The sequence below is a fragment of the Megalobrama amblycephala genome, linkage group LG15, assembly GCF_018812025.1.
Source record: "Megalobrama amblycephala isolate DHTTF-2021 linkage group LG15, ASM1881202v1, whole genome shotgun sequence".
Classification (NCBI taxonomy): Eukaryota; Metazoa; Chordata; class Actinopteri; order Cypriniformes; family Xenocyprididae; genus Megalobrama; species Megalobrama amblycephala.
Window position 1 is genome coordinate 12,683,100 of NC_063058.1, and position 16,878 is coordinate 12,699,977.

The following is a 16,878-nucleotide window of genomic DNA, read 5'->3' on the forward strand; positions in this document are numbered from 1 at the left end:
AGTATACTGATTTAATTTTATGAATGCAGGACTATTTTTTTTTTTTTTGTGTGAAAATGCCTAAATGTATGAAATACATTTGCCTAATTGTGTTTATTATTTGCATTATACACATTTATTTATTTAACGTACATTATTGGTCCTTCACTTGTTTCTTGATCTTCGATTAAAAAATGGCTTATTAATATTAATTAAATCCTGCTGACGTTGCTTTATGATTATCCAATGGCGAGGGCTTAGCTCATGAATATTAATTAGCGTGCCTTCACCGTAGTAGCGTCGGTTGATTCGCAGACCGGTCACTCCACAGAGAGCAGCCGCACAGGCGGACACAAGCTGTGCAGGTCCCCGCAATGCCAGTCGGATTGTAAGCCGCCCGGTTCACCCCGTGAAAAGGAAAAGAAAAGGACACATTAAAAGACCCCTTTTCCCATCTTAACCACAGACTATCGGTCTGAAACGGGCAGGAGAAACAAAAAGAGACATCGTTAATTTGGAGTAAAGCGCGTCCTCCGGTGCAGCCAGCTATAAGAGGATTGCTGTATCCCAAGAACTGCAACGCCGCGTGAAGTGTGTTTAGACGGGAAACATGTCATTGTCTGGGAAAGAAAATAGCACTACCCCTCATGCCAATTACGTGGGACCATACCGCTTAGAAAAGACCCTCGGGAAAGGACAGACAGGTTTGTGCTTTCAGGCATTTAAATTGTGCATTATAATCTCATGTAAGAGAGATCAGCATGTGTTGAGCTGAGCTGATATTGTGTTGGTTTGGTTATATATTGATGTGCATGACGGGCAGGTGGATGCATATCTGTCACTGATTTGTTTCTGTGTTCAGTAAGATTGTAACAAATTGTCTCTGCAACCTTCAGCTCGGGTGTGTTGCAGCATTGGGATCTGAATGCGTGCTTATGAACTTGTCTTATACCTACACCTGAGTTTTACATGATGCATTGATGCGTAAAGGCTAATAACTACCCAGCTTTAACTTTTCTAAGAATAGCTGTAGGCAGGGAATCACCACGATCTACACCTTCATCTTTTCATTAGCATGTGGTCATGAGGGTTTACAGGTGTATGATGCCACCTGAAAGTGATCGATGCACAAAATTACTGCCTTTTTTTGTTGTTTTTTGCGTTTGACGTCAGATAATGATAGTTGACAAATTTATTATGTAGCTATAATCTGCATAGTTATATTACAGTTGAAATTTGTAATATTTGCGTACTAATTTAATATTTTATTTATTAATAGTACGTTTAATATGTAGCTAACCTATATTTATGTTATATATATATATTACCGATTATTTATTCTGTTTTTTAAAAGGAATGTTTTTGTATAATTATAGATAAAATGTGACATGTGGAGCATGTGCTGGGGTGGCAGCAGGAACCACCAAATCACTGCAAGGAGAAAGTGATGCAACACATTATTGCTCTTTCTGCCCAACTACAAATATTACATTTGCGGTTGTTTTCTTATAATCTCTCCACCAGAAGATGCTTAGTGCATGTTTTTGGGAACATGTTTGTATGGTTCCTATTAGATAGAAGCTGAAATTATGGTGACTGGTAGTATTTTATACACAGAGCCTGTTTCCTTAAAAATGGACCATGTTGGTTTGATCTATGGAAGCTTGTTTCCGCCACTGAATAAACAATGAAAAAAGGTATAATTGTGACTTTTTTTTTTATCTCGCAATTCTGACTTTTTTTTCAGAATTGCGTAATTATAAACTCGCAATAGCGAGTTATAAAAGTAGAATTGCAAGATATAAACTCGGAATTGCAAGTTATAAAGTCAGAATTGTGTGATATATAAACTCACATTTGCGAGTTAACAACTCAGAATTGCGAGATATAAACTTGGAATTGCGAGTTATGAAGTCAGAATTGTGTGATAAACTCACATTTGCAAATTATAAAGTCAGAATTGCGTGATATAAACTTGGAATTGTGAGTCATTAAGTCAGAATTGCAAGATATAAACTTGGAATTGCGAGTCATGAAGTCAGAATTGCAAGATATAAACTTGGAATTGCGAGTCATGAAGTCAGAATTGCAAGATATAAACTTGGAATTGCGAGTCATGAAGTCAGAATTGCAAGATATAAACTTGGAATTGCGAGTCATGAAGTCAGAATTGCAAGATATAAACTTGGAATTGCGAGTTATAAAGTCAGAATTGTGTGATATAAACTCACATTTGCGAGTTATGAAGTCAGAATTGTGTGATATAAACTCGGAATTGCGAATTAAAGTCATAATTGTATGATAAACTCACATTTCCAAGTTATAAAGTCATAATTGTGAGATAAACTTGCAATTGTGAGTTATGAAGTCAGAATTGCGAGTTATAAACTCAGAATTGTGTGATATAAACTCGGAATTGCGAGTTAAAGTCATAATTGTATGATAAACTCACATTTCCAAGTTATAAAGACATAATTGTGAAATAAACTTGCAATTGCGAGTTATGAAGTCAGAATTGCGAGTTATAAAGTCAGAATTGTGTGATATAAACTCGGAATTGCGAGTTATAAAGTCAGAATTGTGTGATATAAACTCGGAATTGCGAGTTATAAAGTCAGAATTGCGAGTTATAAACCAAGAATTGTGTGATAAACTTGCAATTGCGAGTTATGAAGTTAAAATTGTGTGATATAAACTCGGAGTTGCGAGTTATAAAGTCAGAATTGCGAGTTATAAACTAAGAATTGTGTGATAAACTTGCAATTGCGAGTTATGAAGTTAAAATTGTGTGATATAAACTCGGAGTTGCGAGTTATAAAGTCAGAATTGCGAGTTATAAACTAAGAATTGTGAGATAAACTTGCAATTGCGAGTTATGAAGTTAAAATTGTGTGATATAAACTCGGAGTTGCGAGTTATAAAGTCAGAATTGCGAGTTATAAACTAAGAATTGTGAGATAAACTTGCAATTGCGAGTTATGAAGTTAAAATTGTGTGATATAAACTCGGAGTTGCGAGTTATAAAGTCAGAATTGCGAGTTATAAACTAAGAATTGTGAGATAAACTTGCAATTGCGAGTTATGAAGTCAGAATTTTGAGTTAACTCAGAATTGTGAGTTATAAACTCGGAATTGCAAGTTATAAAATCAGAATTGTGTGATATAAACTCGGAATTGCGAGTTATGAAGTCAGAATTGAGTGATATAAAGTCGCTCAAGACTTTAATTGGACTTTGTGCATTCAAGTGATATCAAAAAGATCATATTTACGAGCTGGACGCACATGAACGCCACCACAATGTTGTAAATAGAAGTGGGAAGTTCAGGATTTTCAGTGAGAATCATGGCGGAATAGCCCATAGGTAGATTTAGCAGTGACATTGTCAGGCTTTTCTATTTATAACGAAGTAAGCTAATTGCCTGCATAGAATATGATAGCATTGTAATATAACAATATAATAGCCTATGTAATGATAAAGTTTAACAGTGGCTTCATAATTTGATTAGAAGTGCTGTATTTTTGTGTAATTAATTAAGAGAAGGTACACCGCGCCATCTTAAAGTGACTTGAACTCGCCGTCGTAAACACGACTTCGTAAATGCGAACTTGAACACAATCGCCATTGTGAGTTTATCTCACAATTCTGAGAAAAGAAGTCAGATTTGTGAGTTATCTCACAAAAAAAGTCAGAATTGCTATTTATAACTAATAATAATTATAACTTGCAATTGTGAGTTTATATCTCAATTCAAAAAATGGCAGACAGAATGGGATTTATATACTATGAACAAACGTAATGAAATCAACCTCAATGTTGGAAGAAGTGTTGTTGAAATCAAATCTCAAACTGATGGGAACAAATTGTTTATACCCGTTGCAGAATAGACCATTCCTGAATGACGCACAAGTTTTTAATACTAGGAGAAGATCCACCAAAATTTTCTTGGTGTCAAAACTCTTTATCATTGAAAGATGTTTTATACGATTGTACTGGTTTTAAACCTGTGAGAAATTTGTGGCAGAAACAAGCTTCCATATTGATCAGTGGTGTTCTCGGTATAGTTATTCTGCCATCAGTGCTCAAAGTTCAGATCATCTCTGTTTAATTGCGTTTATTATATTAATTTGTCAAGTTTTTCAGTGACAACTTTAGCCACGTTTAATATATGAATTGCACTTAGATACAAAATATGAAAATTTCAAAATAGTTGACAAAAATAATAAAATAAATTAACTGTAAAAAATGTGGTTTAACTGACTTCATACATCCACTAAAAATCACCAAACTGATTGAAAGACATTACAAAAATGACTCCATAAAGTGCTGATACTGCTTGCCATAATGTTTTGTTATAATGTGGTGACATTTAGAAATTTGAAAGTGTCCAGATATCTTTCAGCCACTGTAAACTGATATGTTTCATTGAATATGCAATCTGTGCACATGCAAAGCCTACAGGATTCAGTTTGTTCTTCATAGATCACACAGTATATGTCAACTACCGCTTTCCTTTGTGTTAGTCTGCATGTCTACCACCTGTCTGCCTGATCAGATCAGAAGGATAGGCGCATTTGCGATGCCTGTTATGCGACTGACTGTTGCCATTATGCCCTTTTTTCCTTGTGGATATTCAACGGCAAAGCTTAGCTCTGACTTTCCGGGTATCAACCAAGAGTTTGAAGACAAATGGCCAGCGATTGTTAGCTTCTTGATGCGAGCTCTGTCTGTGATAGAGCTGTTATTTATAGTGTAAGGCGGAAGGCCTGGGCTGCGCAATGCCATATTCATTATGTGATTAGGATCCGACACAAACACACTTGTGTTTGTAATCCCTCATGGTAAGTCTCTGGCTCACACAATCTTTCACGTGGACTGGGCACCCGTAGGACCACGCGTGCCTGTGACGAGCTAGAAACCGAGGGAGGGAGGAAGCGAGAAAAAGGAATAAAGCTGGATTTTTGGCTATAGCCTTGAGAGCGTTTTGAAGTGAGATGATGGATTGAATTGTCTCGTTTCTTGTTGCTAGGGAGTTCCGCAGTCTGGGGTAAAAAGGCACTTTTAAGCTTGTGGTGGTGGTTTATTTTAACTGCAGCTTCTAATTGCATAAACAGTATAATTTCATATCTCTTGCTGTTGTGAAGTGACTGGGGGTGGAATCATGTGATGTGCTACAATGACGCAGATCCATTACAAGTTTTATATTTCAACTTCCCTACACTGATCTAATACAGGATGGTTGCAGTAGGTTAATGGAAGATGCCTACCAAGAGCAGTTGCCCATATGAGCCTCACTGGAGATGGCAAATCTTGTGTCTGAGAACATTTTCAATCATTCAGGATGTTGTAAATATCTTGTATAATATTAGTTTTATTAATTTGTCACAATACTGGAATTTAACTTCGGTAAGATACCTTGAAAAGTATCAATATACAATACATTTTTGATACCACTAGATCTCTTTTATTGAATCCAAAAGGTTTTAATTATATTTTGCTACATATAAAGGTTTTTTTTTTTTAAGATTTTGAAGTGTCAAAAGGTCATTCGGTTTAACCGTCCAAAGACCAATACAGCCATTTCATTTGTGATTAAAATATCTTAAAATGTAGTAAATGTTTATATATATATATTTTTTTATTCTGGCATGATTTTATAACATCATATATCAACATTATGTGTAGAAGTCGTTGCTTTGTTATGAGAAAGAATGTCTGGAAAAATGAATTTCATTGATGTCATTTGGAGTAACCAATAAAAAGGGACCATTTTGGACATGTCAGTATCATGTGACAGGATGTGACATCATTCAGACACCTGCAAAGGACCACATGGTCATGAAGCAAAGTAACTAACTCTCTTTTAACTATTTGAAAAACATCAGGTCATTCGGTACAACTGCTATAAAACATGGAAAATGTTGTAATATTTTGAAAAATTGTACTAAATTGTTCTTTTGCTAGCTAGATATCGGCCTGTTAGCATTGTTTGAAAAATATAATTCGGTATAACCAAAAGTGTCATTCGGTTAATGACCCTTTTACAATGGGGTAATTTTGTTGCAGTAGTACAAGATAGCTTGATTTAAAACTTTGAATTGAAAAAAAAAAAAAAAAAAAAACAGTTTGTAATAAGAACAAATAAAAAAATGACTAGATATAGCAAAAATAAATAAAATGGAATAAAGGAACAAATTAAATAAATTGCTTTAAGTTTTCAGGGAGGTCTGACAGTAGTAGGACTATTCAGGTAAGAAATACTAGAGAAACTGAATAAAGTAATTAAATGTAAAACAATCTTGGATCGTTTTCATTGTAAAAATTAAATGCAGATTAATCAAATAAAGTTACAAAAGTTGTTCAGTCGAGAGCAGTGAGTGATTTTTCTCTTTGCCTTTTGTTGTTTATTATGCATGTTTATTAGGCTGCTGTCACTTTAAGACCTTATGCACGGATCCAATATACTGTTGCGCATGCAATTCTGAACTGTTTACGTTCACTTAGGACATAACAGACTGTGCTTATTTGAATACTCTGCAAGACGGCCATTTCTTTGCTTTCGATTAATGTGAATCTTTAAAATGTGCAGTCTACTAGATTAAATTATTTAGGGCAATTGTGAACCATGACAAAGATATTTGCTGAACTTGTAGTTCCCAGCATGCTTGGCTTGGGTTGGGACTTAATGAGGAAAGTAAAAGTGTTATTTTATGTGTTTTTTAACAAGATGAGAAAAGGAGGAGACTTGATAGTGTTTATAGGGTACATTTACACTACAACGATGTTTTAAAAACAAAGGTTTTTCCTTTGCGTTTTTCGCGTACTGGCGACAACGTTGTCAAAACGATCCCCGATGACACGGAAATGACTAAAAATGCTGTATTCTGCTGCCAGGCCAGTACTTGGCGATGTCACTTTTTAAAAAAACAATATGTGCCTATAGACTGAACATGTAATATGCATGCTCACAATGTCACAAATTTGCGTTTTTGTAGTTTCCACCAAGACGATAACGCTATCATCTTTAAAAACTTTGAACACTTTGAAACTTGTTTTCAAAAGTTTGTGTTTTCAGACCCCCAAGCGCTGTTGTTGTGTAACAACAAAACGCATAAGAAAGTTTTCTGTTTTTAGTTGAAAACTGTGTTGTGTAAACAGCCCCTAATTTTGTCTAATGTTCAGTTAATTATTAGAACCATTTAAATTACCTTTGTGGAGATGAGTGGAGCATTTGATTAGGCTCTGGACTGGTCATTACTGCTTTGTTCAAGGAGCATTTACTGCTTACCACTTAGCATGCTAAATGTGCTATTGCTAGCTAATTGCTAGCTAGTACAATCCTATAATTCAGTCGTGTGACAAAATAGGGAAGTCACTTTAATACTACTTAATTGGGTCACTTAATTAATTTATGTGATGTTGAAATTATGTGAACAAATCATGTTTGTATAACTTAATTGATTCATGCGGGACTTACATGATTAAATCATGTAAATCCAACACCCCCCTTTTTTTCCTCAGTGAACTGGGATGAAACTGTTGAGGTTAAAGGTACAATATGTAAAATTTTTGCATTAAAATATCCAACAACCACTAGAACAATGTTATATATTTTGACTTGTGGTCTTACATTATCCCAAATGCTTCCAACAATTTTTAAAACCAGAGAAATTTTCAATTTCACGGCCCGTATTATTGCGTCATTTGTCAATGGCATCATATCCCCCCCACCTTTGCTGTCGGTAGAAACCATGGAAAAACAGTGCGCAAAAATTTCTGGCTTTGAGTGTTTTTTTGGGACAAAATTGGTAAATCTTTTTTTTTTTTGCTGTGTTTTGTCACAAATGGACTGACAATATTTTAGCCTCATTGCTGGATTTTTAAACGGGTTCCGCATTAGCTAGGCACAATAAGGCAATCAAGGTGTTTGTTCTCCTTATCATTGAACTCTGAGCTGGTCTGATCTCTTCCCATTTGAAGCAGTAATTGTGCTTTTAACGTCCTTTGTGTGTGTTTTGGGGCAATATAACAATGAATGACATGCATGGCCAAATTATTGCCAGCTCAAGTTGTTGTAAGCAGACACGATTTTTTTTTTTCCCATTAACTTGTGTTGATGAGAAAAGTTAGGGGATAGTCTAGTTTTATTTCCAATCATCAAAAAAAAATTCATTATTTTTAATGGCACACTGAATGTCTTGAAGTATTCTATTCAGTCTAGTGTGCTTAAGTTATGCAGTGTGTCAAAATACACTATGTTATAGTTTATGTACTGTAGGTCTTTAGGCTCCTCTTAGATTGGAACAAGTCTTGCTAGTTAGCCTTGTTGCCCGTAGCCGAGTCTGCATTAGGCTTTTGACTCATTTATTCATAATGTGAGCATTACGCCCCAGCCTCAACCAGCCAAAGGCTGCAAGATGGACAACTATGAAACATTTGGGGATTTTATGAAGGTTGCAACAGTTTTCTTACGAATTAATGTACTGAATCTCCAAAGGGTTTAAACAAACCTCAAGCATCACAACCCAGAGATGTTGGTTGTTTTTGGTTGTTTTGTTAATGTCAAGTTGAGCAATGACATTTTAGATTTTATTTTATTTTTGAGCTTTGACCACATTTTTACACACACAAAAAAATAGAGTAAACGTTTTGGTTTTATATATATATTTTCAATGTATTTTCTCATTATTTGGTCTTCCATTATTACATATTCCAGTTTATGTGTTCTTGATTTTAATTTTACAGTTTTTTTTTTTTTTTTTTTGTAGCCTGGTCTCATCTGTATAGCTGCTAGGCTTGAGTGAACCAGAGATTGTTTACCAGTCTTAAGTGGTGTGTGCAAGTGGGTTACGAACACATGCGAGTGTGTACGCATATATTATTAAAAGAATAAATGAATGTGCATTAGCTGGAGCTGACCAAATAACAAGACAGTTGGTATATTTAGGGCTGGCTTTGTTCAAAATGGAATACTGCTTACTGTGTATTGTACATCAAAGACTATAGAATAACACAAGACGTGTCACTCGTATTGTTTTAAATGGGAGAAAGTGTAATGCGCAATATGGCGTAATAAGTCCCGCCTTCTAAATAAGAGCCAATCGCCGACTGGTAAAGTCATTGCGTCACTTCAGCGGCCGTTAGAATCACCGGTTTCTATAGAAACAGTCAGATGCGCGCCTCTGAAGAGACGCGCATTTAGGTCTGCGCATGCGCATTAGCTTGATCCAGCCTGAAAAATACAGTTTTTTTTGTCATGATTCGAGCGTTTAGAAACTAAATTTATGAGCCGGTTGTTGTTAGATTTCATTGGTGATTTCAAATATGAAATTTAATCGTAAGGTGAACAGTTTTGGAGAATTTGATGTTACCCCATTCATAGAGATTGCATGATGCCCAAGATGCCCGAGAGGCGTTTCAAAGATGGCCGCCGAGTGAAATGACTTGTCTTAAAGGGACTTTGTTGTACATACAGCCTACTACTACTGTTATGATTTTAAAAAAGGCAAACAGTGTAACTTTTTTGTTGTTGTTGTTGTTGTTGTTGTTCAAAATGTAACAATTTAAATGAGTCAATACATCATCAATCCTTCTTCCAAAACATGTTTTTGTCTTAGCCTGATTCACTATGGTAAGACTATTATAAGTGTTTATTTAGATAGGATGGTTTTCAAGGGAAATTGCGGACATGCGTCACTCGCCCGTGCATGTCTCGTCATATCCGTAAATAGAGAAAAGTTGCTCCGGCTACTTTGACACATATATGGTGTGGGAGTGGCAGAGATTAGTTGTCACAACGAGCAGCTAAATCTCCAACCTCCAGTGAATTAACCCGTTTCAAACAAACGCTGAACAGAGAAGAGTCTGCTGGCAAAAAGGGAACGCGACAGAACTCGTAATAAAACAAGAATCAACATCAGCTTGGCTTTTCGGAGATGGAGAGGACTGAGGGATTTGAAATGTTGTAAAAGCGACATGGAGATGGTTTAGACTGTACTGTCTTGCCTTAAAGGGGACCTATAATGTCTCTGGTGTCCCCAGAATGTGTCTGTGAAGTTTCAGCTCAAAATACCCCACGGATCATTTATTATAGCTGGGTGTCCCTTTAAATGCAAATGAGCTGCTGCTCCCGTCCCCCTTTCCAGAAGAGGGTGGAGCTTTAACAGCTCGCACTTCAGTTGCTAAACAACAACAAAGCTAGAGAATCTCACGCAGCCAAAATGATGATTGTCAGTAACGGTGTTCAGCCTTACATTGTTCAAACCGGAGTCGGACACTGATGGGGAGACTCAGGAAGAAGTTACAACTTTTAGAATGAAACTGGATGTTTCTGAACAGTTATTGGATAAATTTATGTAGCTGCTGTGGAGTTGATTCAACTCATCGACTAGCATGTGCCGTCATGTTTATCTTTTGTGCAAATCCAGCCTTGAATTGACCCTCGTTTGTGAATCAGGCTGGTGTAAAATGACAGCATGGTAACGACACTCTTCTACATGGCCTCACCCCCTTGGTTGCGTGTTCTCAGGGGCAGGGTTTATGTAAATTTTAAGGTTAGTGATGTCACCAACCCGCTCTTTGTAGTCCCTACCAGCCGTTTGTTGTAGTCCTTAAACTTAAAAAGTCTTTAAAAGAATTTATCTCCCTTTGCTTTGAACTTTGAGCGTCGTAACTTTGCAGATGTTGTTAATGCTCAAACAGCAACATTACACACTAACTAAAGTTAAAAAAGTGAAATCATAATCAAGGACCCCGAACATGAGTGTTCAAGTGAGCGACAACTTGATTTCTATTAAACAATCCCAACCTCTCCATCAAATGTGCCCTTGTGCCTAATTTTGCAAATTTGCAGACGCGGAAAAATAATTACAGACCAATAACAAGTACGTTTCTGACCTGCAGCGATTGAATGAGTGTCTACATGTGTGCATGTTGCCCTTGGCATGAGGTGAAATTTCAACTGAGATCTCACAAAACGGATTGCCTCACTGTTTCACCATCAACTACACAGAATGAGTGTAAACTGCCAACTGTATTGATGTTTTTGTCAGGGGTGATAGCCGTGTTTTTCTGAATGATGGTTGTGAAGTGTTGACTGAGAACCGTTTGTCAACATGTTCATCATTTATGCAGTGCCTGTTATAGCTGTTAAAACAACAGTTCACCTACAAATGAAAATCCAAACCCCTGCAACTTTCCGTACATTGAAAGTGGATTGGAGCTGTCAACCTCCAAAAAGCACTTTAAAAATTTCTGTATGACTTGCACACTACATTCCAGTGATGGCCCGTTAGCCTACCCAAAATTCTGAGGTGAAAATGGGAGAAGGGTGATTTAATGTTAATAAAATTTCCAGTTATTTATTTCATTTCATGTTTCTGAATGTGTATTTCTTTTTTGTATTTAACCACTGTAACACCATAAAATATTACTGAAGTCAGAAGAACCACCGCTACTGTTCCCCAAACTTGCCGAAACTGCTTATGTAATTACAACTGTTTTGAAAACTGTGCAAGTCAAATGGGATAGAGAAGGGGAGGCGGAGGCAAAGCCAGGGACAAATTCCTCCATTGGTAAAAGAAGTTAGCCATTCGAGTTTTTCACTTTCATCGGTTAGAGTGTTAAGAAAAAATGCATGGCAGAGGCCTTGCTAGCCTCCCTTAGTATATAGGGCCCTACAAAATCATACCAAATTCAGTTTAATTTTTTTCCAAATATTTTTTTTTTCTTTTTTTATTTTAGTAATCAAAAAGCATGGCTAATTTATTGAAATCATGAAACTTTTACAATTTAACAACAATTTATTAAGAGTTTAACAAAAATTACATAAAATTATGCCCTATGAAATACTTTTTTTTTTTTTTTTTTTTTCCCAAATTATGTTTTCTAATGGTTTAATTAAATTTGTTTATAAATCTGTGGATGTGTAATTAAATTGAATTCATAAAAAGAACTATTTTTATTTTTTATTTAAAAAAAAAAAAAAAAAAAATTCTATGAAAAGTTTTTTTTTTTTCCAGAAATTTCTGTATTTAAATTTGTCAATCAAATGAAGGCATAAAACATTAATTTAAAAAACAAAAATGAAATTAAACTTTTCTGTCAAACAAAATGCTGCACAACAAAGCTAATTAAAATATGGAAGAAATATGTAAGAAAAATTGTGATTATTCCTTAAATTATTGTTAAAACCTTATTTATTATTATTAGTGTTAGTATTATTACATTGAGATGTAGCTAAATTCTACTGTAAAACAGTAATATATTTCTGTCACAATTTCTTCAAGTTAAATCGAACTTTTATTTTGACGGGTTGCTGTCTAGACCTTTGAGTTTCTGTGTATATGATATATGAGGATAGTTTTTCTCAAATGAAACAGTAAAATGCTCATGAAGTGACTCTCAGAGCGGCTCTAGAGATGAAGTTCATGTATCCATGTCCTCATATGAGGCGGCAGAGGCTGAAAACACAGCAAGCGTCACGTGTCCTTCAGTGTGTGTGTGTGTGTGTGTGCGTGGTAAAACCGTGCGTCTGCGCCATTCATTCACACAGAGACGCAGAACATGATTCATAATTAAAGTGTTTTTGTGGTTTAATATTCACAGACACTAGTCTATATCGCTATTTGATTTAAGTCTGCTGACCTACTTTTTATTTATTCATCAAAAATTTGACAATTCCGCGTTATACAGTAAATTTTGATTTTATGACTGGATTCTGCGATTTCGTCTGCGTTTTCTGCTTCACGGAAATCACAGAGCCCGAGGTATATCAACCAATCATCATAGAGCTGTAAATTGCTTGATTATTAGTTTGAATTTTAATGCAGTTAAGCAAATAAATAAATAAAACAAAATCTTTGTGATCCCCAGACCACTACAATTTAGTGTACCTCTTCTATTGTAACCCCACCAGCCACCACTGCACTATTCAAAGTCTGTTTTGTGTTCCACTGAAGAAATAAATTCATACAGGGTGTTTAAATGAGTAGATGACCGATTTTTGAATTTTAGGTGCACTGTCCCTTTAAATTTACTTTTCGGTTTATGCAGTAGAGTTTGTTGGGCAGGTTTTATTGAGCTCTGTTTGGGGTGTAACCCAGCGTATCGGAGGCTGCTGTTTTGTCGTCAGGTTTGACAAGTGGAAAAGCCCTGAAATTGTCACAGAATGATGGGGCTGCTACGCTCAATTTTCCTTCAATTCCAAACACTATAAGAGATTTTCTGTTTTCTTGGTCTCCCGTCGACTGTTAAACTGATACACATCTGTGTTGTCTCTGTTTGCATGCGCAATACATTGTCAAGTGATTTGATAAACAACATAATAAGCCTCACTGTGAGCCATATAAGATGGATTGTTTTTGAATTGTTATTTTGATTGATTCTGAAACATAACCGCAGTTAGATGCTCAGATATACTTTTGCAGCAAACACTTTTTTTTTTTTTGAAAAAACTTAGTACTTTTTTCAGCAAGGATTTATTAAATTTATAATGTTACAAAAGATTTATATTTCACATACAACCCACATTAAATGTACTTAACCAATTCATCCATTTTTTTTTTTTTTAACGGTTTCATAGAAAAATTAACAAAACAGCAGTATAGCCAGGGATGGGCAGTATTTCTGATGCATGTATTTCAATTACGTATTTCAAATACAAAATAGTATTTTGTCATTTGTATTTGATAGGGTTGATGAAAATGGTCCTTGTATTTTGTATCAAAATACTTTAGTGTTTTGTATTTTTGTAGTTTTAAAATACTGTAAAATACTTTACATGATGATTGGTGCATGCTCAGTAGTTTGCCCAGACTTGTTGAGATCCAAAGAGAAAATTGATCCATATGGAAAAAGGTGGTCAAAAAACGTGCAGGCTGTCAGCTTTCCATCAATTTTTTTTTTTTGCAGAAATTGCTATAACTTTTAACAGTTCATGTTAAGTTGTGGTGTTTGTTTTAGTAGCCCAAGCTAAATAGTTATAGGCTAATTTATAATAGAAACTAGTTGCTGTGAATACAGGCACCATCAGACTTCTTATAAATTATTGTTTGTCATTGCATCAGTGTTTCTGATGCAAAGTAGGCCCTTTTTTACCAAACACCAAGTAAATAAATTAGGATACAATTATATGAGTCATTCGCAATTGTTAAACATTAAAATGTTTACTTTAAAACTAACCTTCATTTGGGAGATCACAGGGATATTTGAATATTTGATCTGTTAAAGCTACAATGTCAAGTCAAGTCATCTTCATTTATATAGCGCTTTTCACAATACACATTGTCTCAAAACAGCTTCACAGTGACAATAGGAAATTATATTATTATCGAGCTAAAGTTGGTTTTAGATTGAATCACATGTATACATTTTGTGTGTACATTTTCGCCACTAGAAGTCGCTTATTCAGTTGCTTATCCTTGATTTTGCAGAATCATGGGATGTGTTGTCTTCACGTCTACAGCCGGTGGAAAAGAATCAGGATGGGACTTGGTCAGAAATCATGTTCATGGATCAGATTAACGTTACTGTAGTATGAAGCAGGGATCGATCAAATAGGCCAACTGATGGAAAGTTTGCGAAGAAATTGTAAAAGTATTTTTTTTGTATTTTTAAAATACAAAAATACTATAATTTATTTTGATACATGGTGTGGCTGCTCTATTTTGTAGTTTATTTTGATACACCTAAAATTAGAGTATTTTGTATTTTATTTTAAAATACATTTTGATGTATTTTTGCCCAACCCTGAGTATAGCAAAATTATTAGTCTGCAGATGGTTTAAATCTTTAATGCGTCTAATAAGTTTTCACAATAGACGCATTAAAGACTTTTCCGAAAACAATTATGAAACTCAAAATAATTCATGAAACACCAAAAATGTAAAGTATAACAATAACTTTATTCATCCCTTTTTAGGGAAATTCAAACTACACAGAAATACATAAACATGGCTTTGTGGAACAAATATTGTAATTATTATTCATAGCAAACGTGTGACAACTTGCCCTGACCTGACATCTATAGAAAATGTTCTGAGGCAAGAATGATGAAAACCTGCCTTTTTAAAGGTCCCGTTTTTCGTGGTTTTTTGAAGGTTTGATTGTGTTTATAGTGTGCAATATAACATGTGTTCATGTTTCGCGTGTAAAAAAACACAGTATTTTTCACATAATTTACTTATCTGTATACCGCTGTTTCCACTGTCATAAAAACGGGCTGATGACTTCCTTGTTCTATGAAGTCCCTCCTTCAGAAATACGTAACGAGTTCTGATTGTGCCAGCGGTTCCTGTGTTGTGATTCGACAGCAGTTTAGCGCATCTTGCCCGGAAAGGTCACGCCTCTTACCATAACGTGGAGATGCACGCGCTCAGTGTTATTGTAAACATGTCTTTAATTTTACCCTATCAATTTGAGCCAGAATCAGACCCGGTGATTGGACTGCGGGATGAAAATAACAGCGTTTCGACGACATGGCGACAAACACACTCTACAAACGCAACTCTTGTGTATTCCTGTGGGCGGAGGTTAGTCAAAAAACTGTTTTAGTGACGTCATTAAAGAAGGAAGTAGAGGGATGTAGTCCAAACTGGCCGTTCGATGTAGGCGACTTCTGTTAAATAAAATATCTCGCTTGGCATTGAACTTTGAGCTTTAAAATTTTACAGATTTTATTTATACTCTAACAACAACATTACACACTAACTAAAGTTTGAAACATGGGATCACGAAGAACGGGACCTTTAACATACACATACCTCTGCTAGAAGAAATAAACCTCTGTGTAATAGTATTTTTGACTTTAAGTATTTCAAAAACTTGCACTGTAAAACATGATTTTCTAAGTTGTAAATGAAACAAAGATTATTTACTAATTCAAAATTTCATGTTTGATTCAATGTGTAGAAAGCAATAATATTACCACATTCAAGATCCATAAAAGTTGTCCAGTACTAAATCGGCATTCTGACATAAAACCTGGAAGATCTGCAATGTCAACAGCGTAGGAGAATGATGGGACAGACGAATTTGTTGAATAAAGTCGTTATTGTTTTGTTTTTGTGCACAAAATTATTCTCGTCGCTTCATAACATTTAAGGTTGAAGTCATGTTGGCTATTTTAACAATGTTTTTACTACTTTTCTGGACCTTGAGTGTGGTAATTTCATTGCTTTCTATTCAGGATAAAAAAATCAAAAATATCTTAATTTGTGTTCCGAAGATGAACGAAGGTCTTACAGGTGTGGAACGACATAAGGGTGAATAATTAATGACAGAAATTTAATTTTGGGGTGAACTAACCCTTTGGGTGAACATTAAACACGAGAACGAAAACGTGTAATATTATCAGTATGTTGGATCAGTGCATTAGCTCTTAAAGTGACAGCGGCCTAATATTCCTGTTGCTGTCTGTTTTAATGATAATCAAACAACAGAATCACTGCAAAATGCTCAATGCTCTTGATTTAATAACTTTTGTAGCTTTATATTTAATTTATAAAGTTAAGACCATGCAAAATTTCATTACTTAATTCAATTTCTGCACCTAATCTACGTAATTTGTTTCTAACTACTGTTAGATCTACCTGAAAAGCACTGTTTAATTAATTTGTATCCTTGATCTATTGTTGTTTATTTTTGCTATTACTTGTAGTTTGATTTATTTGTTCTTATTTTATTACAGACTGTTTACTTGACTTTAAAGTTGCTGTAGAACGGTCTTTTTAAAAGATGTAATATAAGTCTAAGGTGTCCCCTGAATGTGTCTGTGAAGTTTCAGCTCAAAATACCCCATAGTTTTTTTTTTAATAAATATTTTTAACTGCCTATTTTGGGGCATCATTAAATATGAGCCGATTTAGGCTGCGGCCCCTTTAAATGCTCACGCTCTCCGCCC

At 35.2% G+C, this 16,878-nt stretch overlaps 1 protein-coding gene across 5 annotated transcripts in view; it reads left to right on the forward strand.

Moving 5' to 3' along the window:
- The first annotated feature begins 290 nt into the window (after positions 1–290).
- Positions 291–16,878, forward strand: part of brsk2a (BR serine/threonine kinase 2a) — a 282,035-nt gene continuing 265,447 nt past the window's right edge. For all 5 annotated transcript variants that reach the window (XM_048158768.1, XM_048158769.1, XM_048158772.1 and 2 more), the window contains exon 1: positions 291–683. In XM_048158768.1, coding sequence (XP_048014725.1) covers positions 590–683 — 94 coding nt within the window. In that variant the 5' untranslated portion in view covers positions 291–589. The remainder of the gene's footprint in view (positions 684–16,878) is intronic.